At 42.1% G+C, this 27,995-nt stretch overlaps 2 protein-coding genes across 3 annotated transcripts in view; one reads left to right on the plus strand and one right to left on the minus strand.

Moving 5' to 3' along the window:
- The first annotated feature begins 16 nt into the window (after positions 1 to 16).
- Positions 17 to 27,870, plus strand: ATP1B1 (ATPase Na+/K+ transporting subunit beta 1). The gene is made up of 6 exons (XM_004464180.5): positions 17 to 1,036; positions 5,487 to 5,615; positions 21,153 to 21,308; positions 22,613 to 22,797; positions 25,356 to 25,436; positions 26,450 to 27,870. The coding sequence occupies exons 1-6, from the start codon at positions 940 to 942 to the stop codon at positions 26,711 to 26,713; spliced, it is 912 nt and encodes a 303-aa protein (XP_004464237.1). The 5' UTR covers positions 17 to 939; the 3' UTR covers positions 26,714 to 27,870.
- Positions 27,679 to 27,995, minus strand: part of NME7 (NME/NM23 family member 7) — a 295,291-nt gene continuing 294,974 nt past the window's right edge. Inside the window, exon 12 of one of the 2 annotated variants that reach the window (XM_004464181.4) lies at positions 27,679 to 27,967. In XM_004464181.4, coding sequence (XP_004464238.1) covers positions 27,935 to 27,967 — 33 coding nt within the window. In that variant the 3' untranslated portion in view covers positions 27,679 to 27,934. The remainder of the gene's footprint in view (positions 27,968 to 27,995) is intronic. The other variant, XM_058310088.2, reaches the window with a different exon arrangement.

Here is a 27,995-nt window from a genome sequence, read left to right on the forward strand (position 1 = left end):
CACCCTGCCAGGGCCTAGGAGGGGTGACCTGCTGCCGAGGGAGGTCGGGAGGGTGCTGGGGAGAGCAGGCTGCCGGGGGACACTGGGTTCGGAGAGCCGGGCCGGAACCCCCGGGGTAGCGAGCTAGGGCGCCAGCGCCGGCGGGGCGACTCAGGTGCGGGCTCCTGCACGCGGGGAGGCGCGGTCGGCTCCCACCCGGAGCCCGCAGGAGGGTGCGCGCTCGGCCGGCGCCTCCTCGCCATTCCTCCGTCCTCCTCCGTGCACCGCTCTTGGGCCCGCCCCTCTGCTCGCCGCGACCCCTTTGTGCCGGCCCCGCGCCCGCCCCTCCAGGCCCCAGGCCCCGCCCCCCGCGCCGGCGATTGGCCAGCGCGGCCGCTAGTGGGCGGGGCGGCGGGCCGCCGAGGCGCGGTATATAGTAAAGGTAGGGCGTGCGCGCCCGGCCAATTTCTCGGCTGGTGGCGGGCGGGTCCGCGCAGGGCTGGGTTTGTCCGTCCTTCCCTCTGCCTTTCCCCTGCCCCTTGCTTACCTCTGCGGAGGTCACGGGAGGCGGGGGCCGAGCTCGCCTCCTCACGGGGAGCGGGAGTGGCAGCTGCAGGTTCGCGGAGTCCCGGAGTCCCCCAGGGCTCGAGGAGCGCGTGGCGGACCAAAGAGCGCCTGCGAGCGGCCGTGAGCCCACCAATAGGTGCCGGCCTCGGGGCCGCCAGTCTGCGCAGCAGCGCCTCCTCCCTCCGCCCCCGCAGCCGCCGCCGCCTCCCCCTCCTCCCGGTCCCTGCTCGGCTCCTCGGGCGCGCGTCTTGCACTCCGAGAGCCGCAGCGGCAGCGGTGGGTCCAGCCTGCGGGGCGTCAGGCCGGGGCGCCGACCAGCAGCCGGAGAGGGCCGCAGGGCGCGCGCTGCAGTCACCCACCCTCAGCCCCCGCGGCAGCTGCTGACCCGCCACCATGGCCAGGGGAAAAGCCAAGGAGGAGGGGAGCTGGAAGAAATTCATCTGGAACTCGGAGAAGAAGGAGTTTTTGGGCAGGACTGGTGGCAGCTGGTGTAAGTACCGGGGCCGCCCCTCTCGCCCCCCGCGCCTTCCCTTTTCCGGGCAGCGCATACCTTGCGCAGGCTGTGCGGACCGCTCTGCGCCCATCGCGCCCGCGAAGGTGGAGGGGAGCGGGGAGTGGGCGCTGCTCGAATCGCGCCGGCCTGGACTGGCCTTCCTGTGCAGAATGGGGAGTCCCCAGGATGGGGTGCGGAGTGGGGGCGGAAGCCTGCCAGGCAGAGGGTTTTATGTGCCGTAGAGGTCTTGTCTTTGTAATTTGCAGTCTGTCCTACATAGCATCCCTTGAGCGCTTACCTCCTGGGAATGGTTAGGTTTTGGGAGACTCGATATTTCTCATCCTGCAGTCACGTCCCAGGTCCTTAAAAAATGAGTTTGGGGGGTTGTGAGAGAACCTCACGAGGTAAGGGGATCGAATGCAGGCGAGGTTGTATGTTAGGCATCTAAGTATGTATGTCAGAAGAGGGAGAGGAAAGGCAAGGGGGAGGGGAGGGATACTGCAGTATTTCACAGCGTCGGCCAGAGTCTCCCCGGTGACCTCCCCTGAAGTCATCACAGCCCAGAAATTGTCCAGCAAGCTCCCTGTCAGGACTCGTTTCTGCGCTTTGGCCCGGAAACAGCAAAGTCTGGTTGTTTTCAGGGTCTCTAAAGACAGATGCACAATCAGTAGCTAAGGTTGATTACTGTGAGGCTAAGAAATAAACGCACAAAAGCAGAACTAGCAGTTCATCTTATAAGGTCTTGTGCAGCCTGTTGCTGGATGGAGTCCCTCCTGCCTCCCCCCACCCCCTATGGAAAATTAGCAACCTTACTTGTTTTCTGCCTCCCTACACTGGGAAGGGTGACATGTTTTTTTGAAAAAGGTCATTTTGAAGGGCAGAGTTGTAGGCAAATCCGTAAGAGTCGTGACTGCGGAAGGCAGGGCTGGAGGGAACTCCCCCCTCCTGCATCACTGCCCCCTCCTCCTCCAATACCATCATCATTACCTCCAGCATCACCACTGCAGCCACTAAGCAAGCCCTATATAGGGCCTGGTGCAGAATGCTTGGTTGGGAGGATCTGTGGGTATCAGCAGGAGAATGAGTCAGGGAAATAAGTGCTTGGCTGACATTTTGACATGGAAGATGCTGATACATATGCTTTATTGTTTTTTCAAGAAAAAAAATGCAGCCCATAGTGGGTCTTTCTTGACAGAAAAGTAAAGGGTTAATAATGCATCACACTCCAAGGTTAGTCAAGGTGAAGCCTCATTCCTAGGTATTGCTGGGAAGCACAGGCCTCCCAGAGCCAGGGAAAATGTGGGTCGTTAAGGCCATGGCTTTTAGCTTCTATTTTATTTCAGGGAGACTGATCCTCAATTGGATCATTGCCGTGGTTTCTTAGGCACAAAGATAGCTCCCTGTGTTTTCTTAAGGGAAAACCTGCAGAACTGGGGGGATAGCTCCCAGTCAGGGCCATCTCCTAGCAACTCCTCGAAACTTGAGTGGGGCTCTGAGGTGCTTGGCGATCTGGAGCCCGTGTCCCTCATTGAGCTGGGACTACTTCCCTGGTGGTCTGAGCCCAGCAGCGTCCCAGGGGGCCTGAGCTGCATTTACTCCAGGCACAGTGTGAAATTTGCCTTCTAGAGTTTCTCCCCTCATAAAATATATTTTATTCCTCATTCCAATTCCATGCTTCCTTTCAGAATAATATTTGCGTTAGAGGGAAAGGTGGCATGGAATGACACGTTCTTTAAGCCGACATGTAATGGAGGCAGCTCCTCCGTATGAGAGTGTATGTGTGGGCATTAATATTTGCATGTGTATTAGTATTTGTGTCTTGATACCACATCCCGCAAGGTACTGATACACTGACATAAATTCAGACGCCAGGGCTGGTGTGCTGGTTTCATCTTTCCTTCCATTTTCCATGGTGCAGGTGCTGGGCTAAAAATCCAGTTTTGTTTTGGGCTGATACGTCTGTTCCCTTCTGGCAATGTAAGGAATGACAGAGGCTCTGTTAGGCAGAGAAAGAGGCAGAAATGGCTGCCTCAGATGGAGTGAACACACCTTTTCCAGCACTGGGCCCACCGTGGATGCCCTTGGGACGAGGGCAGAATGCCCTTGGTTCAGTTTGGCTTAGAGGTAGATTTTCACCAAGATGGGCACAGGAGACTCAGCTGTCCCCTGCTGGAGAAATCACAGCATGCAAATCACTTTTTGCTTTCCACCTTTTAAGTTAATACTAGATGGCATTGGTGGGTTTTTTTTTGTTTGTTTGCAGCTGGACCCAGGTGCCTTTTTTTCCATCTTCCTATGACCCTTTGAAGGGGGTTAATTTTTTTCCTCACTGAAAAACCTCTGAGATACACACACACAAACACACACACACACATACATACATACATACACATACATATATATGTAATATTTTAAAAGGAAAATTGTGTAAGAGGGAAAATGCCTACACCTGTGTGGTCTTAGGGGTAAACACTGGACTTGTCGGTGTCGCTTGTCCAGCTTTTTTTCGAGCAAGGCCCAGTGAGTCCACTGCGAGCAAGGCCCAGTGAGCCCACTGCGTTGGCCCTGCCAGTGGCACTTGCTCTACTCCGACCAAGGGACCTCAGAACAGTAACTGGGGAGATTTTGCCAAATAATATCTCTGAGCAAAAGAGGAACATTCCTCACTTCTTTTGGGGTTTCATGTCAGCAGAACGGAGGCTGTGTGTTCTTGAGGTTAATCATTATTTTTCCATTCCTGTATTTCTATTTTCAAATCATAGCCTCGCTGATGTGCCTTGCTATATTAGAATTAGGTATCTGGAGTCCAGGAAGTGAATGTAAAAATGCCCCAGTTGTTAGAGGAGGTAGCGAGTAAGCTAAGAGCACCAAGAAGAGGTAGGGGCGAACAAGAAAACATGAACTGACATGAAACGACAGCTCTCTTGCTAACTGTGTTATACCAACTCTTGCACCTCTTTAGGAGCATTCACTGGAAAAATTTTCCAAATCTTTTGACGTCACAGCCTTGCCATTTGCCTACTGCTGCTTGGATACGGAATGCAGCACTTAACCCTTGTCCTGCTGGGAGGGAATGGGAGTGACTGCCTTGGGTATCTGTGGTTCTGGATCAAAGGGAAACATACAGCCTTTTTAATCTTCCTTATCTTGTGTCTTTTCCTTTTTTCGGCTCTTTTTTTTTTTTTTTTTTTGATGGAACAGAATAAGAGTTATCATTGCATTTTGGATTGTTTTTATGTGTGTTTTGCTTGTTTTAAGAGCTCTGTCACATGATTCCCCTGATCTATTTATCGCCTGACAGACGTTGGGTTTTTAAATTCCCGCAGTTGTACGTCCACTGCCCCCCCCCCCCCAACCCAATACCCACTCTCCGGCCACATGCACATACATTCCTTTTCAATAATACTTTTGTTCTGTGGCTTTTTCCAAGGACCTCAGAATTTAATGCATGAGATTAGACCTTTTAAAAGTAACCTAAGGCTCCTTTGTGCAGTCATGCTTCTGTCTTGATAACCTTATGGTTCACTTGTTCCTGTTTTTGCATTAGCGTAGTGTTGTTTGGCTGGCACCAGGCTGCTGGGCAATGCCTAGTACAGCCTGTTACTATGTGGCTAATCGGGGAGGTAATCCTTGTAAACGGTAACTGATAGCCTCATTCCACTCTCTTTGCTTCGTGGGTTTTTTTTTTTCCCCTTTTTTCTTTTTCAGCTAATTCTGCCTCCATCCCCTTTTTCTTTTAACCATGGAAGAAGAAAATGCAACTCATCAAGTCAATTATTAATCTGGTTCCAGTCAGAGTTGTAGTGAAAGAGTACTTGCCGTTTTCACTATACGATTTACTTTTAATTTTTTTTCCCCTTGTCTTGTTCCCTTGAAGGGAAAGACAATGTACTTAGTGTAAAATACAAAGCAAGGTTAGGGGGACAGTAAAAAGCAGGCGAGATCACAGGACTTCTCTGCATTCATTGCTCCATCATATCATAAAAACTTGCAGGCACTTCGGATTTGGAGCAGCAGCAGAGCCTCGATTGTATGTCAAGGAATAAACATGCAAAGAAAATATGTCCCTAAGGGAGCGTATCGTCATATTTGAAATGCATTGCATAAGCACACAAAAACACAGCTCTAGATTTTATTGGCGACCATCATGAATTTTTTTTAAATTTAGAGAATAAAATTAAATATCCATAAAGACTCTTGGTTCTAGCTGATCATTCCTCCTACCCTTACACACATACTAAAATGGAGGGCTGCCTGTTAGCCCACTTTTACCCCATATCAGCAGGTGTGAGACTCACTCTCTTGATGAATGTTGGAAAAGAACGCTGTAGGGGAAACATGTTGGAGGGAAATCTAAGGAAGTCCAGCCATCTCTGGGCAGATCAGACTTCCATTATGAGCATGTGACTACATCACAGTCTTTTATTTCTGTCTGTTCTCCTTGCAGTTAAGATCCTTCTATTCTACGTAATATTTTATGGCTGCTTGGCTGGGATCTTCATCGGAACCATCCAGGTGATGCTGCTCACCATCAGTGAATTTAAGCCCACATATCAGGACCGAGTGGCCCCACCAGGTAAAAGGAATTCAAGTTCAGTTCTTCCAGAGATAAAATGGGTGATTCCTTTTCTAGTAAGAAAATCTGTTTTGAAAATTGTTCTCTAATTTAGATTTAAATGAATCCTGAAAAGGGAATATAGGAACTTTGCCCTGCTGCAGCCAGTTCTCTTCCCCGCATTGCGGGCTTGGCTCCCTGGGACTGCAGACATCTTTTCACAGCTCTGGAAGGAGGGTTAGGCACCTGGCCCTCCACCCAGCCTGCCACTCACCGGCTCTGTGCCTGTCAGGTCATCTCCCAATGAGGGCCTCATCCCTACGCTGGGGGGTAGGTCCGCGGTATGGTTCAAGGGCCTTTCCAGCTTGAACGCACATACTTCACTTCCTTGAGAGCAGTATGACTCAAGTAAATCCTTTAAAAATCATTTTGGCTCCTATTTTAAAAGGTTGACTTATTTTTAGGGCTAGTGAGAGGCTCTGAAATGGCTAACTCCTTCCAGGGAGAGGAGCCGTGACTAAAGGGTTCCATTTTCCCACCTGCTATTGATTTGCAGTTTGACCTTGATCAGAGTCACTCTCCCTTCATGCCTTAATATTTACACCTGTTTGCTTAATAGGAGTCTTATTTACCTGCTGGCTGCACCCACCTTATAGTTGAGTTGTCTGTTTGAGCTTCAAAAACTTGAGTTAACGAAAAGGTTATCAGAGAAAAATACAAAACCCCACCCAACTGAGTCCCCTGCTGTGATTTGGGTGCCGAGTGACTTGCACTGCGGACCCAGCTACGGCACCCACATGCTGCGTGTCCACACTGCCCCTAGGGAGGGCCACTGCCGTTATGCCAGGAGCTGACAGAAGGAAAACACAGTGGAGCAAAGCAAACATGATTTTACAGTCTGGCTCTTCTAAAAATCATTGTCCGGAGGTGCTGGAGAAAGAGGAAGTATTGTGTAACTTCCGGGTTCTCCCCTTACAGGTGACCTTGAGGCAGCTGCTGGGCGCTTGGCAGTGATTGCCCCCTCTCCACTTTCCCTGAGCAAAGGTTTATTAACGGCTGTATTTAGGTGACGACCCTGAGGCTGTCGGAATGGCACTGAGCAGCCTAGCATACCTGCTGCCTGTTGTAGACTTGTCACTCCGGCCTCCCTTCTGGGTGTGGGAAAGACTTGCAGAGGAAAATCATGAAAATACGGAGGTGGCAAATAATGCATTATAGCTCTGAGTCAAGTAGTCCTCTACTGTAAGAGAAAAATGCACCAGATTTCCAGGTAAAGTTCAGCTTATATCTGGGAGATTTGGACAGTGGAAAAATAAAATGCGTAAGTATATAAAATGACTTAAACCTGTTTAATAATCCACACTTTCCAGCAACTGTATCCCAAAAGAAATGGGTGCATGCAAAGGTTGCAGCAAGAGTTACGATGTACTCCAAAGACTCAGCATCTTAAGTAAAAATGTCTGTGCTGGTCTTTGTGACAGTAAAGCAGGAGCATTTTTTCATGGTCTCATCTGTCAGAATTTTTATGGTGATATTGGTAATAATTTGTATAGAATTTTTTTTGCCCTTTAAAAGCTAATTCTTCAACTGTGGTGCTGTTTTATGATAATCCTTACTCTCAAAGTAAAAGATAACTGTAAAGCCAAGCATTTTCTTTAATTTCCTAGATTGAAAAACGACCCTTTGGGATCTTGGGGGGGGGGTGGATAGGGAGAGTAAATCTTCCTTAAAATTAAAAATCTTCTTCATTTCTTTGTAAAAAGCCAAAATGCTGGAGTTTTAGAATAAGTACTTGCAAATGACCTTGCCTATAAAATCTCCTGGCAGAGGTGCAGTCCCTTCCAGCGAACACCCTCCCTCCCCTTCCTTCGGCCCCTTCTTAAAAGACAATTTCTTAGTACCTATATTTAGTGTCCTCACAAGGGTTGGGCTGACCTGACAAACTCACTTTTCCAAAGGCGTGCTGTTGGCTCATCTTAGAAATATGCATTCCTGTCCTTTGGTCTGACTCACAGAAAAAGTGCTTCCCCATCTTGCCAGTTCTGTTGCCGATGTCCTTGTCTTTCTGATTTCCTCATTGCCAGGAGATTCTCGGGCAAGTGCCTCCCCCTTGTTCTGTGGGGCTTTTCTGTGCCTTTACTAAGAGGCATGACATTCGATCAGAGAGGCAGGCCACTGTAGCACATCAGAGATCAGAGGCTGCCCTTGAGAGCTCGGGGGGGGGAGGGGGGGCGGGGGGGGGGGGGGACGGGACACGGACCTCCTAACCAGACCCTCCTCTCTTGGTATCTTTCAGCGCAAATCTTAAGAATTTGTATTTTTGGTAGGCAGGGATTGTTCCTTGAGTGCCCAGAATAAACAAATATGTAGAAGAATACCCTAACAATTTTTGGCTTCAACCTAATATCTCCAAGCCTCCATTTTCATGATGGTAAAAGAAGGAAAATAGTATATTTAAGTTAAATGAATGAACCTGGTGAGTCTGAAAGACTTTGCACATCACTTAAAGACTTCTCATTTGAGGACTTACTACCTTATTAACTGAATTTGAGGCATGAATGCAAACCCAGCCTGACTGGGTTTTGACTGCCCTTTACTTTGGAAGCCTTTGTTATTAGATCTCTTCTAAACAGCTCGTGTGAATGTCGCCACATTAAGCGGTGGCCGTTGTGCATTTGGGTCTGTGTATCTATAATATTGGATAAGCTGATAGGCCAAACATGAAAGTCCAGAGAAAGGACTTACCTCCAGAACAGAAGTGCAATTTAAGAGGAAATGGATAACGCGTACAATTTCTTGCCCGTGCACTGGTGGCTATTAATGTGTACAGTCTTATTGCTGTGGGAGACCGAAACATCTGCCTGCTCTGCCTGGCAAGCTCAGGGCTGGGGCCTCAGCTGATCAGGTTGCGCTATCTTCAGCTGCTATTTTTGTAGGTCAAAAATGGTTAATTACAGGTATTTTCATATTGCCACACCTCAATATCAAAGCAGCCCCTGCGTTCCTGAGCTGTCACACTTAGCTTCACAAATGATCTTTATTGTTTACATGAGAAGGAAAAGCAGTGGTTTTGGAGTTGGACACAATCCTTACATTCTACTCAAAACTTAACCTCACTAAGCCTCAGTTTTCTCATCTGTAAAATGGGAATAATTCCCTATGAGGATGAAATGAGACCATAAATAGAAGTCTAGTGACTGGTACTAAGTAGGGGGAAAACTAACGGCACAAAATAAAGGGTAGCTGTTAAAACCAACCTCTATTTTTATAGCTGTGCCCTTCTAGTAGGAGCACTGTTTTCTATGAAAAGTGCATAGAAAAAATTGGGCTAAAGGAAAAAAGATTTTAAACAATTGAAGTAAATTTAAGTAACATTGTATCTGTTCTGTAATATTTCTCATTAAAATACCTGCACTTGCTGGGTTTTAGCCCCTGACAAGCTCAGTGTCCCCTGACGAGGACTTCTCATGAGCGCCTTCAAGGGGGTCAGCGGGCATCTGTGCTTGTGGATCTGGAGAGGGATGCCGGTATCAGCTGTGCTGGAGAGGGCTGAGGAGGCACAGGCACACCCACCCCCACACACACAGCCACACGCTCACGCTCATCAGGCCCTGTCCTCGATGACCTTGCCGAGCTGCCTGCTCAGTGGTGTAATGGAAAAGTCTACTCTTCTTCACATCCAGTGCTGCCCTGCCTCCACCCCGTGGCTGGTTTAGCAACAGTGGAATGAGATGAAGGTCACTGTGTGCCAGTCAGTGGGCCCAGGGGAGAGTCCCAGCTGGTTTGCTTCCTGATGAGCAGGTACAAATGTACACTTGGATTCTTCCTCTTAAGCTGGTTGCAAGTGACTTACTGTTTTGCTTTGCTGTAAAGACAGCTCAGTGCTGGCAGAATTCATTCTTAGCATAATGCAGCATTGGGTCGGGTGGATGAAGATCAGCAGGCCACACTGGCACCACCAGCAGTACCAGTGCAGTCTTGACTGTGTAGGGGAAATATTATCTTGTCTTAAAATTCATTAGGCTGGGGAGCAAATGTGGCTTGAGCAATTGAGTGCCTGTTTCCCACGTGGGAGGTCCCTGCTTCAGTTTCCGGTTCCTCCTGAAAAAAAAAAAAAAGCCAAAAACAAACAACAAGCAAAATAAACTGAAAAAACAACTCAGGGAGCTGATGTGGCTCAGTGGTTGAGCACCGGCTTTCCACATATGAGGTCCCAGGTTCAATCCCCAACCCCTGGGACCTCAAAAAGAGAAAAGAAATCATTAGGTTATAAGCCATTGCCATTCAAATCCCAGTGTGATTTAAGTGAAATTTTTGAGATGTTCATTATGTCAGTCGCAGAACAGTGTATTTTTTCAAACTATGCCATACTTGTATTACTTTCACTCTGATTTCCAAGGGGAAACTAGACAAATTTTGCTTTCTAAAACATTGGAGGAATTGTTATTTCAGCCACTGGTGTTTTAGAATCTGCTGATTTGTAATCCAGCAACTGATGTGATACATATAAAGATGCTGTCTTTAAAGGCCTCACTGCCTCTCCCTCTCCCTCTCCTCCCACCCCCAGATGGATCCTGCCAACCTATTCCCAGAGTTGGGGCTGTGAATGAGCTAGCATTGGTGACAATTACTATTTCCAGAAGCTACTGCTCAGCCTCATGATTTGGTAAAGGCCTTAGGTCGAGGAATTCCAAGTTCTTATTCCTCACTCTTTGGCTTCAGAACTCATCTACCCATGTTGTTGATTTCTCATTTTTAAAGAAGAGAATGCAAGTATTAACTCATCTCTTGGGAACACTAGAAGTCTAATGATTAGCTTAAAAATGCTGGAGCCATAGAAAAAAGGGACTTACATGCTCATTTTAGATGTACAGGCACCACAGAGACATATGATGAGTAGGACCAGATAACAAATTAGTAGGAGCAATGGTGGGGGGGAAGCTAGCTCTCTGAAACTTCAATTAGACCTTCCCCTCTGTGTTCGCGCAAGGGAAGTTCTCCATCAGGGAAGATGGCAGTAGAAAGAGCATCAGCTTCAGGGCCTCCATTTCTACTATTGTGAAATGTGATGGGGTTGACATCTGCTTGCTCAGAGCTCTGATTCTCATAATAATCTCATGACTTCTGGATCCTTCTGACACAGACAACACTAGAGAGAAAGGTAGGGAGATGAAAGGGAACAGGGATATATTATCTAGTGGCTTCCAACAAGGAAAGGGTATCTTGCCCCACTACATGAATAGACCTCTTCAAATATCCTTTATAATACAGTGTCTTAATTTCGGATATTGGTCACCTAGCAAATGTTTATTTTATCTAGGCAAGTCAAATGTGTGTGCTTGTTCTTCAGAATAGCCTTGAACAAATGAGTATGGCTAATAAAAAATATTAGGATTTGGTTGGTTGTATTTTTTGTTTATTAAAAATATTTCTTTTTTCTTTAAAATTGTGAGCTATACAAAAGATGAAGATATGACCTTGTGAAATTATTTGCTCTTTTTAAGAAAGCTTTTCTGAATTATGTAATTCCCCATCTGCTCACCTGAAAATGAGTATGCAGTGTATTAGTCAGCCAAAGGGGTACTATTGCAAAGTACCAGGAAACTGTTGGCTTTTATAAAGGGTATCTATTTGGGGTAGAAGCTTACACTTACAAGGCCCTAAAGAGTCCAACTCAAAGTTACTTCCTCCTCAAACTCTGTTGCCACGTGTTGAAGCGAGATGGCAGGTGATGTCTGCGAGTGCTCAGCCTTCCTCTTCCTCTTAGTGCGCCTTGGGCCCAGCTTCTTCCCATCTCGGCCATAAGCTGGCATAGGGCTAGTCTTTCAGGGCTTCTTAGCTGCTCTGTTCTCTTCAGCTGCAAACTGTCAGGCTCATCTCTCTTCTGGGGGCCCTGCAGGGTCGATGGAGCTGTCTCTTTCTGTGTATCTTCTCTGCATATCTACTTCTATGTTCATGATTGAGCATCTGTTTCTATAACCGCACCAAGGGGCCAGGGACTCAACCTGCATGCCCCAATGACATGGTCAAATCAAAGCCCTAATCTTGATTTAATAGTGAAACCTCTGAATTTAATATAATCAAAGTGTTCTCACACCCGGTAGAACAGACCAGTTTACAAACATAACATCTCTTTTTGGATTTCATAAATATTATCAAACTGCCACATGCAACTGTAGGAAAAAGTCTGCTATACTGGGTAATTCCACCAACAGAGAAGGGCTTTCAACTAGAGCTTGAAGCATTTAATTTAGGAGGAAAGACTTCCTTACACTGAGGGTTGTTAGACATCCATTTGGCTGTAGAGAAAGAGCAGCAACTCATCCTTCAAAGAGTTTTTCAGAGGGAAAAAGTGTGGTGTCTGGGAGGGCACAGACATGTCCCTGCCTGAGGTCGGGATTGACTCCTCGCGAAGCCCGCGTCCAAGTCAAGGGTGAGTCAAAGGCAGCTAGTTTCCAGGAAGCACCGAGGCACCGTTATCTATCTTCCCTGTATATTTTAGATAAATTGATTCTAATCCTTCAGATTCCAAAAAACAAAATCCAGACATATCTTAAGTTTTACAGAAGGGTACTTGAAAGGGGAAAAATTTAAATATACATTATGTATATATGTACATATATATGTACACGTGTATATAGGTATATGTATGTATGTATTTTTGTATAGGAGGATATTTATATATGTATAGGGGATATCGTATGTATAATCATATCCCCCAATTTTTAAAATTGAAAATTACTTTCAGCATACATATAGGAAACCCGACACGTATTGCATGCATGACTATATTTGTGTTTCTTTGCCCCCTGTGCCCTTTTTATTCATGCAGGAACCCTCCTGGGGGTTTCTATAGAAAATGATGCCTATTGAGAGTATTTGGTCTAATGATTCATCAGATGTGTTAAATGACAAATAGAAGCAGCTGTGCTTTGGGAGTCATTTGTGTAACAGTTACAAGGTTAAAATGACTGCATTCTAGATTAAATACTTCAAAACCAAAAGTAGATTGAGAAATTGTAAGCTTGCCACAGAATAAACCTAACTGGAAGCAAAATACTTCTTTTTTCATGAAAAACCTATTTTCTCTTTTCTTTTCGTCCTCTTTTTGCCATTTCTCCTTCCTGCTATGAATTACCTACTAGAGTCAAAGACTTACTAGTTTTCCACTTTTGTTTCTCAAGAGATGGGGTCTGAGGAAAGGCAAATATATTTCTAAAAATCAATTAATTATGAAGCCAAACATTTGTTTGTTTTTTTTTAATTCCAAGGTTTATATTGAATTAAACCTTGGAATTATGGAAAACCAAATATTAAATTTCACTTATCCAAATGATTTAGTTCAAGCATCCTTCTTCTGTCCCTCTTATGTCTCTAATCACTTTAGAGAAATTACTTTTGAGAAAAGCAATTTTCTTTATAGTCCTTTTTTGGAAACAGCTTTTGCAATCAGAGGTTGGAGGGTTATCTTGAAAGGTGGGCCACTAAGACTTATGTTGGTTACCACCTTCTAAGACCCCTAGATTTTACCTCTTAAAGATTCCAGAGGTGGAGAGTGGATGTAGCTCAGTAGTTGAGTGCCTGCTTACCATTTGCGAAGTCTTGGGTTCAATCCTCAGTACCTCCTAAAAAAATAATAAGATTCCAGAGGTAAACTTTAGCCTGCAGAAGAGACTAAGACATGGCTAAGCTTCCCTGAGGTTTATCTGTTTCTCTTCACCAAGGTACTGTATCATTCAAAATGGAAAGGATAGGTTGGAGACTTTGGCCCAAGGTCTCAGTTCAGCTGGACAAGTCATGAGATTATGAGACCAAATACTTAACAGTCTATTTCATCCCTAGCATTCTTGGTTTCATCATTTTTTAATGCTTCTCTGCACAAAGTCGAGACTCTTCAAGCATCCTCAGTCTCCTTTTTCTAACATAGTAACATAGACTTGCCTGGGCTTAGACCTTGAGCTATGCTTACTTAAGGAGTTGGTTTCTCAGGTAGTAAATGTGTGTGATTCCATGACTTGTTTTTTTATTATTTCTCATTATCTAGAGAGACATGAGACCAGTTGTATAGAACTCTTCTCTGGGCCCGTGGTGCCATTGTCTATATAACAGAAATACTTATTTTTGGTTACAGAAATCAGATCTTGGATGTTCAGCAGAAGTGCTTGCTAATAAAGAATATAAATCTCAGTAAACAGTGTAGTTTTTTTCCCCCCTTCCCATCCATTCATTCATTCATTCATTCATCTTATTAGAGAAGTTGTAGGTTTACAGAACACTCATGCATAAAATACAGGATTCCCACATACTACCCTATTATTAACACCTTGTATTGGTGTGGTACATTTGTTACAATTGCTGAGAACACAATTTTATAATTGTCCTATTAACTATAGTCCATGGTTTAACTTGGGGTTCACTGTGTTGTGCAGTTCCATGGATTTATTTATTTAATTAGGTTTTTTTCTAGTAATGTATACAACCTAAAATTTCCCGTTTGATTCAGATATATATATTTCAGTGTTGTTATATTTACAATGTTTTGCTACCATTACCACCATATGTTGCCAAACATTTCTTCCATCCTAAATAGCAACTCTGTTTTAAGCCTTAACTTGCTATTCCCTACCCCTGTCATGTCCCCTGGTAACCTGTTTCCTAGATTCTGACTCAGTGAGTTCCCTTATCTTAAGTATTTCATATCACCGGGATACTACAATATTTTTCCTTTTATGTCAGGTGTATTTCACTCAACATGATGCCTTCAGGGTTCATCCTTGTTGTCACATGTATCAGAACCTCATTCTTTCTTATGGCTGAATATTATTACATTGTGTGTACATACCACATTTTGTTTATACATTCATCAATTGATGGGCACTTAGGTTGCTTCCATCCTTTGGAAGTTATATATAATGCCACTTTGAACATTGGTGGGCAAATACCTGTTAAAGTCTCTGCTTTCAATTCTTTTGGGTGTATACCTAGAAGTAGGATTGCTGGGTCATATGGTAATTCTATACTTGACTTTCTAAGAAACTGCCAAACTGTCTTACACAGCAGCTGTACCATTTTGCATGTTTGGTGGAATGGTAGAATGTGGTAGAATTCCACTGTGAATTCATCTGGTCGTGGGCTTTTCTTTGTTGGGAGGATTTTGATGACTGACTCAATCTCTTCATTCGTCATTGGTTTGTTGAGATCTTTTATTTCTTCTTGAGTCAGGGTAGGTAGTTTGCATGTTTCTAGGAATTTGTTTATTTCATCTGGGTATATCTACCATGTTGGTGTACAGTTCATAGTATTATAGTCCTCTTCATTTCAGTGGGATTGGTAGTAATGCCCCCTTTATTTCTGAGTTTGGTTTCTTGCATCCTCTCTTTTATTCTTTGCCAGGCTAGCTAAAAGTTATGTCACTTTATTGATCTTTCCAAAGAACCAACTATTGGTTTTGATTTTTTTTAAAATTCTCTATTTCCACTCTAATCTGTTATGTCCTTCCTTCTGCTTTCTTTAGTTTTAGTTTACTCTTCTTTTTTTAGATACTCTAGTTTTGAGGTTAAGTCTCTGAAGTCTTTCTTGCATAATATAAGCATTTAGAGCTATAAATTGCCCTCTGAATTGCTGCATCCCATGATTTTCGGTATGTTGCATTTTCATTTTCATTCAAGATATTTCCTAATATTCCTTTTTAACCCATTGGTTACTTAAGAGTATGTTGTTTAATTTCCACATATTTGTGAATATTCTATTTCTCCCTCTGTTATTGAACTTTAGTTTCATTCCATTTTGGTTAGAGAAGAGATATTGAATGATTTCACTATTTTTTAAAATTTTTTTGAGACTCGTTTTGTGACCTAACGTGATCTATCCTCGAGAATGATCTATGTGTACTCAAGAAGAATGTGCGTTGATATGGAAAAAGTGGCCTTGGTAGTTGCTGAGGGCAGGGAGAGGGAAGAAGAGATGTAATGTGGGGGCATTTTTGGGATTTGGAGTTGTCCTAAATGATATTGCATGGACAGATGCTGGGCATTATATATCCTGCCATGACCCACTGAATGGACTGGGAAGAGTGTAAATTACAATGTAAACCATAATCCATATGGTGCAGCAGTGCTCCAAAATGTATTCACCAAATGCAATGAATGTGCCACAATGATGAAAGAGGTTGTTGATGTGGGAGGAGGGGGTGGGGGGTATATAGGAACCTCTTATTTTTTTAATGTAACATTAAAAAAAAGAGATTGTAGGGGAAAAAAAAGAATGTAATCTGTTGTTAGTAGGTGAGGTGTATATGTCTGTTAAGTCTTGTTGGTTTAGAGTATCATGCAAATCTTATATTTCCTTATTGATCTTCTGTCTGAGTGCTCTGTAATTGAATGTGGGGTATTAAAGTCTCCTGCTATTAATTCAAACCATCTATCTCTCCCTTCAAATCTGTGAGTATTTGCTTCATATATTTTGGGGCTCTGCTGTTAGATGCTTATATATTTATAACATCTTCCTGTTGAATTGATCTCTTTATCATTATATAATGACAGTCTTTGTCCTTCATAACAGTTTTTCTTAGTCTATTTTATGTGGTATTAGTATAGCCACCCCAGCTCTCTTATAGTTACTACTTGCATGGTATATATATTTTTTTCCATCCTTTCACTTTCAACCTACTTACATTTTTTAATTTAAGCTGAATCTTTTTAAAATAGCATATAGTTGGGTCATGCTTTTTTAAAAAATCAATTCTGCCAATCTCTGCCTTTTGACTGGAGAGTTTAATCCATTTACATTTAAAGTCACTACTGATAATGCCTTTCTGCCATTTTGCCATTTATTCATAAGTTTATACCTTTGTTTTGTCCCTCAAACTTCTTTATGACTAGTTTCATATTTATTTGATTTTTTTGTATTGTACCATATTGAGTATACCTTCTCATTTCTAATTGGATATATTTTTCATGTATTTTCCTTGTTTATACTGTTTGATATTCTCTGGGCTTCTTGAATGTGTATATCACAAATTTTGCTAAGTGTGGGAAGTTTTTATCAATATTTCTTTGAATATTTCTTCTGTTAATTTCTCTCTCTCATCTCCTTCTGGGCTCCCATAATTGGTATACATGATGGTGTCCCAGAAGTCTCAGTCTATTTTTCCTTTTTATAATTCCTTTTTCTTTTCCTTATCCTAATTCATTTCTATTGTCTTGTGTTTGAGTTTGCTAATTCTTTCTTCCCCAGCCTCTAATCTGCTGTTGAAACAAACCCTCTTGTGAATTTTTTATTTCAGTATTGTGGTCTTCAACTTCACTATTTCTTTTTGGTTCCTTTTTACTGAGATTTTCATATTGTTCATTCATAGTCTCCCTGATATCCTTTAGTTCTTTCTCTGTATTTATCCTCATCTCCTTGAACATATTGAAGATCGTTTTGTCCATAGTCTGATCTTCCTTGATGTTTTATGGATTTTTATCCTTTTCCTTTAAATGGGCCATTTTTGTTTCTCAAGAGATGGGGTCTTTTTGGTTTTTTTGTTTGTCTTGTAATTTCTTCTTGCACACAACTGTACATTTTAATGTTTTAAAATGTTAATTCTGGAATCTATTCCATGAGATGTCTGTGTCTTAAGAGTTTGTAATCAACTGGTGATATTACAGAGATTTTCCTGAGTGGCAGGAGCTGACAAAACTGAGCAATATAAGCAACCCTCCCCACCCCCACCACCACCTTTCACAGCCTTGCATATTGGCTTTGTGTTGCCTGGTTTTCTCCTTAAGGGGTTAGCTCTCCTATCAAGAAGGTCAGCCCAAGGTGAATACAAAGTACAGGGTCCTCTGTCTACTCTAGGCCTGTGTCTTGTCCTGGGCTTGTGTTTGCCCAGGGGTTTCCCTGTTTCCTGGAGTTTGTCCCTTCTAAATCCCAGGAAAGGGACCTTCTCCCTCTCCCAGGTCTTTAGCTGCAGGAAAACAAGTAAGCCTTTGCCCAGGCCTTTGATCTCAGTTGTTTCTTACTCTGCTTTTCCTATCTCAAGCTACTTTTTCCTGGAGGGCAAATTCTTGAATGGAGTGCTATGCTGTCCAACTCAGTCTTTCCCAATTGGAACAAGGCCAGGGACCTTCAAGAGAGAGCCAGCTGGTTGGATCCAAACTGTTCTGGGGAGGGAATAATGGTGGCCAGGAAGGTCACCAGTATTTTCTTCCTTGTCTCCCCAAAGCTGAGCTTTCTTGACTCAGCACATGCCCAGCCGGTGTAGCCCTTTTCCTGTCTTCCGCAGCTCTGAAGAAGAGTACTATCTATAAGTCTCCTCCACCACCTTTGTCCAGAGTGGATTGGAACAATGGCTGCCCTCAGAACTGGATTGCCAGTAATCAGAAGTAACTAATTAAAAGCTGATCAGCAATTGGCCCATGCCCTTCCACCAGACCTTGGGGAAGTGGAATTTTATGTCCCTCTCTGGCACTAGCAAGCTGTGCCAGGGTCCAGACTCCACCGCTGCCTGCCTGGAGGGTGTGGGGATGGGAGCTGATAACACTGGTATTACTGTAATTTACCTGCCTCTTCCGCTCTTCTTGGATGCAATACTGTGTTCTACTGGATTCCAGAGTTTTGAAATAGTTGAATTAGACAGTTTCTGCCTGTTTAATTATTGTTCTGTGGAGGGACAGATTCCCAGAGCCTCCTACTTTGCTGTCTTCCCACAATCCTCCCTGAGAACTTAGTTTTGACCTTAGCCCCGAGGTTTCTGAAACATCCAGTTTGTCAGTAGCATTTTGTTAGTAAAGTCCGGAGGGCTCATTGAGAAGATCTGATGCTTTGGTGTCTGACAAATTACATGGGATTTTACCATTTAGGATTATACTTGGAGACCCTGAACTTGGCATCTTGGACGATTGCAAAGCACTCTGCGTGGCCCTTCTTCTTGCTCTTCTTTTTCTCGGGGGAAGTCTGAGAAGTAGCATCACTGTTCCTCATACACAAATCAAGGGACTGGAGCCTTCAGGGGCATGCGTGCCTGAACAGGCACTGGCCGAGCAGTGCAGAGGCAGCGGGAGAGGACTTTGACACATGTGTTTTTCATCAAGTGCACCTTGCAATGTTAGGGTCTACCATGTTTGCTCTCAACATTACCTTCTAGATTCCCTTTCCTTTCTAATTTGCTGGGTGAGAGTCTCCAGATCCTACAGCAGGCTCGTTTGCCATTTTGTTGGTATTTTGTCTCTTGCCCTGTCATCTTCTCTGCTGATGGGCCAGAGCTTGGGAGATTGGTACCCAGCATGCTGATGCCTACTGGCAGCAACTTCCCCACCTTCTCCCTGTTGCTGAAGGTTAGGTGGAAACTCTTCTTGGGTTTCTTGCGTTTTTCACCCTTCTACCTGTCTCTTATTCTTCTGCCTTCAGTTTCTCAGACCTGGAAACACTGCTGAACCCTGTGCACTTAGATCTTCTGAGTCCATTTCCATCCCCTGCACCCCCCACAACATTTTAATAAATGACCTGAAAATGGTTCTGACAAATCTCCCACCTGATCAGTTCAAGGACCTCTGGGCCTTGTCACCTTCCTTCTCCTCTCCATAGCACACTGGCAGCATCCCCTCTGGCCTAGCTTCTGGTGGCTCCTGTGGTGTGACTGTCCCTCAAGTCTCCATTCTTTCCTGACTCCAGAATTATTCTAGGCAAATGCCCTGTCTTCCTGAGTGCTGCTGAGCCTCTGGCTCTGGGCCTGCCCCTGCACTTCTCCCAGCTCCAGGCAAGTCACCTTGACTTGACATGTCTTCCTTAGAACTCAAACCAGGAATGACCCTCCCCAGCTGCCTTCCCCCATTTCAGTGAGTAGCCTAATTTACCATTCTCTCTCAAGCATGAAATCTCAGTAGACGCTTCTACTTACATTTGTGTATTTTAACTGAAGTTTTTAAATGAACAAATTCTGCTATTTCTCACTTAACTCATTTTTATCACTACTGGCAGCTCTTTTTCCCTTGATTCTGCAGGTTCCACATCATCCTTTTTTAGATAGTTCTTAATGTCACTTCTGAAGTTGTTTCTCAAGCAACCATTCTGGCTCCAGACTCCCACTTTCCTTTGTCCTCATCTTCATCCCCTCCATTCCTCTAGGGAACTGCATACTAGGAAAAAGTTATCCCTAATAGCCCTTCTAAGCTGGGCCTCCTCATTCTTTAAACTATTAGGAAGCTCAAAGCTATCCTCAATTACTAGGAAAAAAATAGCCATTTAGTCCAGCCCCTACTGAGGCCTAGTTCTCAGGCCACACAAATGATAGTTAATATTCTCTACTCGTCACATATTCGTCTTTATTTCTGCGTCACCCTGATTCTAATTCTCTGGACCAGTGGTTCTCAAGCTAAAAGTGCTTAAGGATCTCTTCATGCTTGCCATGAAGATGGATTTTGGCAGGTCTGGGGTAGAGTCTGTGAGGCTGCATGTTTGACAACCCCCCTAGGTGAATGCGATGCAGGGGCTGGTGGAGGGAGACTAGGGCATAACTGTTCCTCAAGGATTGTGATGATGAGTCACCTTTCAGGTCTGCAGGGAGTGAGGATGAGAATAGGGTTACCAGACTTGGCAAATAAAAATACACATGTTGAATGTGTATTTCAGATAAACAATACTTTATATATATAGTCCATGCAGTATTTGGGACATACTTATACTAAATATGTATATATATATATTTGTGTTGTTTATCTGAAATTCAAATTTAACTGGGTGTCTTGTAATTTATCTGGCAACCTTGATTAGAATGCAGGTGGGGCTGATTCTCTACCATTGGCCCCTGGTTAGTGTAGTGTCGTGTAATTCAAATACCCATCTAAGAAGTCTTGTGATGTTAGAGGCTTTTGGATATTAAGGAATCTAACGAACTGATTAGAGAGTGTAAACCCTAGGCACATGTACATTGAATGCTTCCCTGGTTGGCACCTGACATATTCAGAATAATCACTTTTGCATTGGAAAGCAAGGTGGTAACTGCACATGCATCCCAACTTAGGGTAAAAGGTCCAACTGAGGTTAAACAATCCAAGGAAATGTCTCTATTGAGTAGTCTTGAATCCATTGAGTTGCTAATGGTCATGAAATTCATTGGCTAGAAGTCCTCTGCTCTCCAGGCTTACTTGCAATTAGGAGGGGAAAACCACTTGCACAAATGCTGACTAGTGGGGATAATGGAAAGATAACAGGCTTTAGAGTACAGCACACCTAGTCTGCAATAAGACTTGCCCTGCCATCTCAGGCCAGGTACTTGTCTGTGCAAGCAGTATTCCAATAAAATGGAGATAATGCCTATCATCAAGTGGTGCTGTGGAAATTAAATGTGCTATTTGGGCATAATCTTTGGTACTTAGGTTCTAAATCTAAACACCAGAGGAATGATTTTATAAAGAAGGCAAGAATTTAACCTATGCTTTTTCAACCAGGTGAGATTAGCAAGGTATGTGCTGTATATGAAGTTTGCTTTTGAAATATCCTTGTTGACTGCCTTCTCACTAATGATTTTCTGTTGTTGTTGTTGTTGTTGTTGTTTTAACGCTCTACCTGGTCTAGGATTGACACAGATTCCACAGATCCAAAAGACTGAAATTTCCTTTCGTCCTAATGACCCCAAGAGCTATGAGGAATATGTGCTGAACATAGTTAGGTTCCTGGATAAGTACAAAGATTTGGCCCAGAAGGATGATATGACTTTTGAAGAGTGTGGCAGTAAGTATACTCATTGTTGATGTCCATGGGTGGCTTCTTCTCCTTTAAGTGTTATATCCCTTTTTCTATTTGTTATTCAGTGACTGAGAGATATTCCTGAAATACAGAGCTTGAACTCTAGCCCTGAAGGATTTCTGTTATCTGCATCTGAAAGGTGTCTTATTTTAGAATCCTCCCAGACACCTGCTTTATACTACTCAGACTCACGGACTACACTTGCAGTTTTCCTTCTCTTATACCCATTGATTTTGGAAGCACAACTGATTGATTACATTTCCAGATTCTCACTCCCCATATCTCCCATCTTAAGTACTCCTTACAGAAAAGGAGCACATGGGCTTTTCTCCCCAGAATGGCCCTTTGGTGTAACAATTATAAGCATGCTGATAGTGACTTAGGAGGATTTAAGGTCAGGATATATTTTATAGAGATCCTGATTGGGATGGACAACGGAATATGTGTTTTAGGCAACTGAGTATTTTGGATGAGGAAGTAACTGGCAAAAGGTAGAGTGGCTCTTAGTGTCATGAAGTCAGTGATATAGAATTTGTATCAACTCTGTATTTAACTTAGATTCTACATTATTGCTCTGGCTTTGTATTTAACTTAAATTCTGCATTTATTACTACTGTGGTTTTGATATGAGGCAGAAATGCTAGGCTAGAATTTCTCAAGAATTGCTTATAAGAACTCAAAGCCTTAAAAGACAAAAAAACTCAAATCAACAAATTTAAAAAAAATACAAAAACAAAAACCCAACAGTAAACCCAAATGGAGGTTGTAGAGGGAAAAAATTGTTCCCTTCTCCTCCTTTACTGTTTAACAAGCTAATTAGGGACACCTCAACTGTAGGCAAATTCTAACCAAGAAAGTTCTAGTTTTAAAAATTCCTTAACATTCCTTTAAATTTGAGTTCTAATTTAACACAATGTCTCTGTTACTGAGCTAAACAGATGCTAACCTGCATAAATGGTGCTAGTCATCAACAGTGATCCAGTTTCCTTTCAGTCTTTTAAATAGCTGAATAATCTATTATTTAAAGGAAGAGAAATATTACCAGAAACCAAGACATGTATGTGCTGGGTTCATGCCCTAGCTATTGCTTTTTGTAAAACATATTTTCATTGTCAGTGAAGAGACTAGAGATTGCTAGAAATCTTTGCTTAATCCAGATGATACATTAAATGTAGAATAGTACTATATTAGAATAGGTAATTGCACAAGGAAGGAAGTTCCTTTTTCCTTTTTTCAGTGGTGCTAAGGGAATTGTTGGTACAATATAAAAATGGTGTTTGCATTTTCAGATGTGCCCAGTGAACCCAAAGAAAGAGGAGAATTTAACAATGAAGGAGGAGAGCGAAAAGTCTGCAGGTTCAAGCTTGAGTGGTTGGGAAATTGTTCTGGATTAAATGATGAAACTTTTGGCTACAAAGAGGGCAAACCGTGTGTCATTATTAAGCTCAACCGAGTTCTGGGCTTCAAACCTAAGGTAAGTGTTTTAAGTCCTATATGTAAATGATCCAAATCACATTTTGAATGAAGTACTTAATTGATATGAGAAAAAAATGTCAGAGTTTTGAGGTGTATATTCTGTGATGATTTTAAAGCCCTGTCAATAGAATAACTCTAAAACTTGTTGCATCCACCCTGTAAAGTCATGAACCTCATTTTCTAAAAAGTTAGAGAAATTTTGAGTGACAAAATCAAATTCTGAAGTGGATCCTTTGTTACTATTCTTATTCTACTGAGTTCCAAATAACAGTTTCTATAGCTAACTCTTTAAATAGGAAAATATATTTTTAAATTTAAAATCTGCTTGCATGTACAGTTATCCTGCCATTTTGGTCCTCTTGAAGCCATAAGAGTATTTCAAACTGTATTTACTTGGTAATCTGAAGGAAAAAAAAATTTTTTGCTGAAGAAAGATTTCATTGCAAATTGAACACCATCTAGGAAGAATTTTGATAATCTTGTTTACAATGGACCAAAAAATGGCAAATGGCCATTGTTCACCGTGACTATACTAATTCTTTAAAAAGAGGGAAATTCATGGTGATTTTTACTTTTATGAAGTGCAGTCTCTTCTCCAGCCCATGAATGAATAATGCAGGCCTTTTCCCTTAAGCATGGCTTCTTCTAGCAGGTTTCCCCCTAAGTGCCCATGTAGCCATTGCCATTGTAAGTGTAGTTTTCAGTTCTAACAGGAGAACACCCTGGTGGATTGCAATATATTGGGTTATATGAACAAGCATACTTCATTTCTGAACTCTGGCTTTTTTGTACATTAATTTTCTATTGAATGCTCTTAATTTGTTTTCACAATGCTTTTTACTCATGAGTAGTATTTTCAAAAGCAAATCAATGAAGAGATGAATATTTTTTGAAAAATATTCCTTGTTTGAATTGAAGGATGCATCATAGCTCCTTTTCTGCTACCAAGAGGGAAATACATGTATGGGTAGATTGGTGGTTGCCTGGTGGGGGGCTTGATGTATCGCCTGCAAAAATTAATGCACCTTTCAACAGGATGCTATTCCTCTTTTCATTTAGACTAGACTATAATGGAAGAAAAATGATGAGAATGATGTCATACTTGTATTTGATGTTTTATTGCTAGGGAACACTTCATCAAGATAAATCAACTTTACATTTAGAATAATAAAATAATGGTTTAACAGTGAAAGGGAACTGCTGTGGTGTGGCTAATCTCCGCCTGTCTGTTCTCTAAATCCCTGTTTTTTTTGAGGTACCAGGGGCCAGGGATTGAACCCAGGACCTCATAATGTGGGAAGCCAGTGCTCAACCACTGAGCTATATTGGCTTACCTGAGTTGGGTTTTTCTGTTTAGTTTTGCTTGTTGTTTTTGTTTTTTTCAGGAGGCACCGGAAACCAAATCTAGGACCTTACATGTGGGAGGCAGGCTCTCAACAGCTCGAGCCATATCTCCTCTTAAATCCCTCACTTTTGACATTCCCCTTCTTAGAATCTGAGAGTGAGAGGCAGTCAGTCTAGTCCAGTGTGATTCACATCTCACATTTATAGAGACACTGTATTCAGTGATGAATTCACCTAACTTTTTTCAGTCTTCCTTTGATCTCCATGTGGTTATTTGGGTTCATCACTTCAACCCAAATCCCCAACTACATCGTCACTGGAAATATTTTTTATAAGAGATTGTAGTTACCCACACATCTTACTTGATATGCCTGTTTTCATACATTCTGAGGATAGATTCTGCAACTTCTTTATCAGAGTTTATCAATAAATATTTTCTCATTGTATTTTCCAAGGTAAAAATATACTGTTGGCCAAAAGTTCCAAAAAAGTATAATTCGGATACTCATTTTCTTGCCTTCTAAAACAAAGACCAGTACCATAATATTAGTCCCTTACTGATAGAGAGAAACGTCCACTTTATCTGACTTTGATTAGACTATGTGTCATATTTCATGTCAGGATTCATTTTCAAGCTTTATACTATTGGTCCCTTTAATGGATTCACCCCTTCACCAAACCCCTTTGTTTAGGGCAATGCCACCTTTATCTGTTTTACAAAATAGACTTTCCTATCAGAATTGGAAACTCTCCTTAAGTGGCAATGTCCCTGCTGGAGATTCAGAAAAAGAAAAGCCTACTAGAAGAAGGCATGCCTGAAGGAAAAGGATGGTGTGGCTTATTCATATGGTTTATTCAGGAAAACACGTTTTATAAAATAGGAATGTCAATTTACTTTTCCATATAATTATTATAATCTCAGCAAATGAGCATTATTTCTGGACTGGTTCATATTTTAGTGTCCTTGAGTAAAGGTTATAATGAATCACTATTAGAAGTTCCATTTAATATGTTGCATTGTAGCTTAATAGTGGGAGTCACAAAACTTGGGCTTTTGTTTACATTGCAAGAAAGTCACAAACATGACCTTTCCTATTGGTTAAGGGGCTTCATTCACTTTGCTATCCTTTAGTGTTTTGTTATTTTCTTTTTCAGAAATTTTACACATTATTTACAACCTTACCAATGTTGGGTTTTTGTTTTTTGTTTTAGCCTCCCAAGAACGAGTCCTTGGAAGTTTACCCAGTGATGAAGTATAATCCATATGTCCTGCCTGTTCAGTGCACTGGCAAGGTAAGGAGATATTCCAGAGTCCTAAGGGTGGGTAGGATAGTGAGGCAGTGGGAGAAGGGAGAATGACTGTTTTAAGTTAGAGATAAAATTTGAATACATGGAACAAGAAACATTACTTACGGATATTAGTTTCACTGAGTTATAGCTATCTTAGGTACAACTTCTTAAAAGGACAGAAAGATGTAAAGAGTAAAAGAATATATCAGGTTTGCTCATACAGTTGGAAAGAAGTAAAAGTCTTTCCACTGGAATAAGAAACTGAACTATCTGAATTCATTGATTTAGTTTATATAAATTAGGAGTGAACTAGCCCACAGAAGTGCTTCTTTGGCATATGGTGCATGAGAAATTGGGGGTCAACATTAATCGACAATTTCATATATGAATTTGGTTTTGGCTTCTCTTTAAAAAAAAATGAAAAATGAAGGTAACAGAGCATGGTTCCCTTTAGATCTAAAAACATTGCCTAATTATTTAGAGAGAGGTGGCAGAATAAAGAAAGGGAATTCCCAGACAGTGCCATTTTATGCTGGCACCAAAAAAGGAAACACACACAAGAAAATGAGAGGCAAATAGTCAGACCTTTGGAGATACTATCAAGGAAGTATCCACTGGCCAACACTGAAGAGGAAAACATGTAACTGACTTTCAGTGTTGGCCATGTTCCTGGGCGGCTGTGTTGGCTTGGAGAAATCTGTCGTTGGTCCTTGCCTCAGTTTCCCCATTTGTTCAATAAGAATAGCCTCCTTTTATGAGCACTTCTTGAGGCTACTATGAATAGGCCTGAGTACATGTTGCTTCCTCTCATGTCACTGAACCAATGCCCTCCAGTGAATAATATTCATCAGCTTCTGGGAGAGGTCTGAGCCTGGCCTGTCAAGAGGAGGACTGTGGGTTTCTGTGCAGTGATGGTTTGCAAGCTGCTTTGTGGAGTTGAGAGTCATGTTTGTATGTGATAAGTAGTGATCCATGCTGTATATCATTAAAAAATCACATTTCACTCTGGTTTTCAGCGAGATGAAGATAAGGAAAAAATTGGAAATGTGGAATATTTTGGGCTGGGCGGCTATGCTGGTTTTCCTCTGCAGTATTATCCCTACTATGGCAAACTCCTGCAGCCCAAGTACCTGCAGCCTCTGCTGGCCGTACAGTTCACCAACCTCACCATGGACACTGAAATTCGCATAGAGTGTAAGGCGTATGGTGAGAACATTGGGTACAGTGAGAAAGACCGTTTTCAGGGACGTTTTGATGTGAAAATTGAAGTTAAGAGCTGATCACAAGCACAAATCTTTCCCACTAGCCATTTAAAAAATTTAAAAAGATACAAAAACAAAAACCTACTTGTCTTGAACAAACTGTCATACGTATGGGACCTACACTTAATCTATATGCTTTACACTAGCTTTCTGCATTTAATAGGTTAGAATGTAAATTTAAAGTGTAGCAATAGCAACAAAATATTTATTCTACTGTAAATGACAAAAGAAAAATGAAAATTGAGCCTTGGGACGTGCCCATTTTTACTGTAAATTATGATTCCATAACTGACTTGTAGTAAGCAGTGTTTCTGGCCTCTAAGTATTGCTGCCTTGTGTATTTTATTTAGTGTACAGTACTATAGGTGCATACTCTGGTCATTTTTCAAGCCATGTTTTAACGTATCTGTTTTCTACTTTATGTGAGCAAGGATTGCTGTCCAAGGTGTAAATACTCAATGGGAATAAAACTGGCATGGGTACTTTTTTTTTTTTTTTCCCGGTTTGGCTCGTTCAAAGATAATGGCCCATCAATGAGCATTTTTTTAACACACTCCATAGTCTTTTCCTGTGGTGTTAGGTCTTTATTTTCTTTCCTGGGGCTGGGGGTGGGCTGTCATGGGGGGAACTGCCCTTTAAATTTTAAGTGACACTACAGAAAAACACAAAAAGGTGATGGGTTGTATTGTGCTTTGTATTGAATGCTGTCTTGCCATCTCCTCCCTTGTCCTCCAGTATGTTCTGAAGCTGTGTATGAGATCTGGATCAGACTGTCACTTTGGCTAGTGATAGGGACAAATTAATTTGCTTTGTACATTTTCTTTTACCTCGTTTCCTTTCTCTGGAGGCATCACATGCTGGTGCTGTGTCTTTATGAATGTTTTAACCATTTTCATGGTGGAAGAATTTTATATTTATGCAGTTGTACAATTTTATGTTTTTCTGCAAGAAAAAGTGTAATGTATGAAATAAACCAAAGTCACTTGTTTGAAAATAAATCTTTATTTTGAACTTTATAAAAAGCAATGCAGTACCCCATAGACTGGTGTTAAATGTTGTCTAAAGTGCAAAATCCATGTTCTAACATATGTAATAATTGCCAGGAGTATAGTGCTCTTGTTGATCTTGTATTCAGTCAGGTTAAAACAATGGACAATAAAAGAATGAACACATTCCTCATGTGCGTGACTCACTCTTGTCTAAAAGCCCCAGTCTGTGACTTCTTTATTTTCTGTACTGCTAATTATCCAAGATCTTGAAGAAATACTGAACCTGGAAGACAAACACATGTTTTCATTAG

This window comes from Dasypus novemcinctus, chromosome 13 (genome assembly GCF_030445035.2).
Source record: "Dasypus novemcinctus isolate mDasNov1 chromosome 13, mDasNov1.1.hap2, whole genome shotgun sequence".
Taxonomy (NCBI): domain Eukaryota; kingdom Metazoa; phylum Chordata; class Mammalia; order Cingulata; family Dasypodidae; genus Dasypus; species Dasypus novemcinctus.

Coding starts and splice junctions, on each gene's coding strand:
- ATP1B1 (XM_004464180.5), top strand. CDS start 940: ATGGCCAGGGGAAAAGCCAAGGAGGAGGGGAGCTGGAAGAAATTCATC. Junction 1,037..5,486: donor CAGGACTGGTGGCAGCTGGT/GTAAGTACCGGG, acceptor TTCTCCTTGCAG/TTAAGATCCTTCTATTCTAC. Junction 5,616..21,152: donor GGACCGAGTGGCCCCACCAG/GTAAAAGGAATT, acceptor TACCTGGTCTAG/GATTGACACAGATTCCACAG.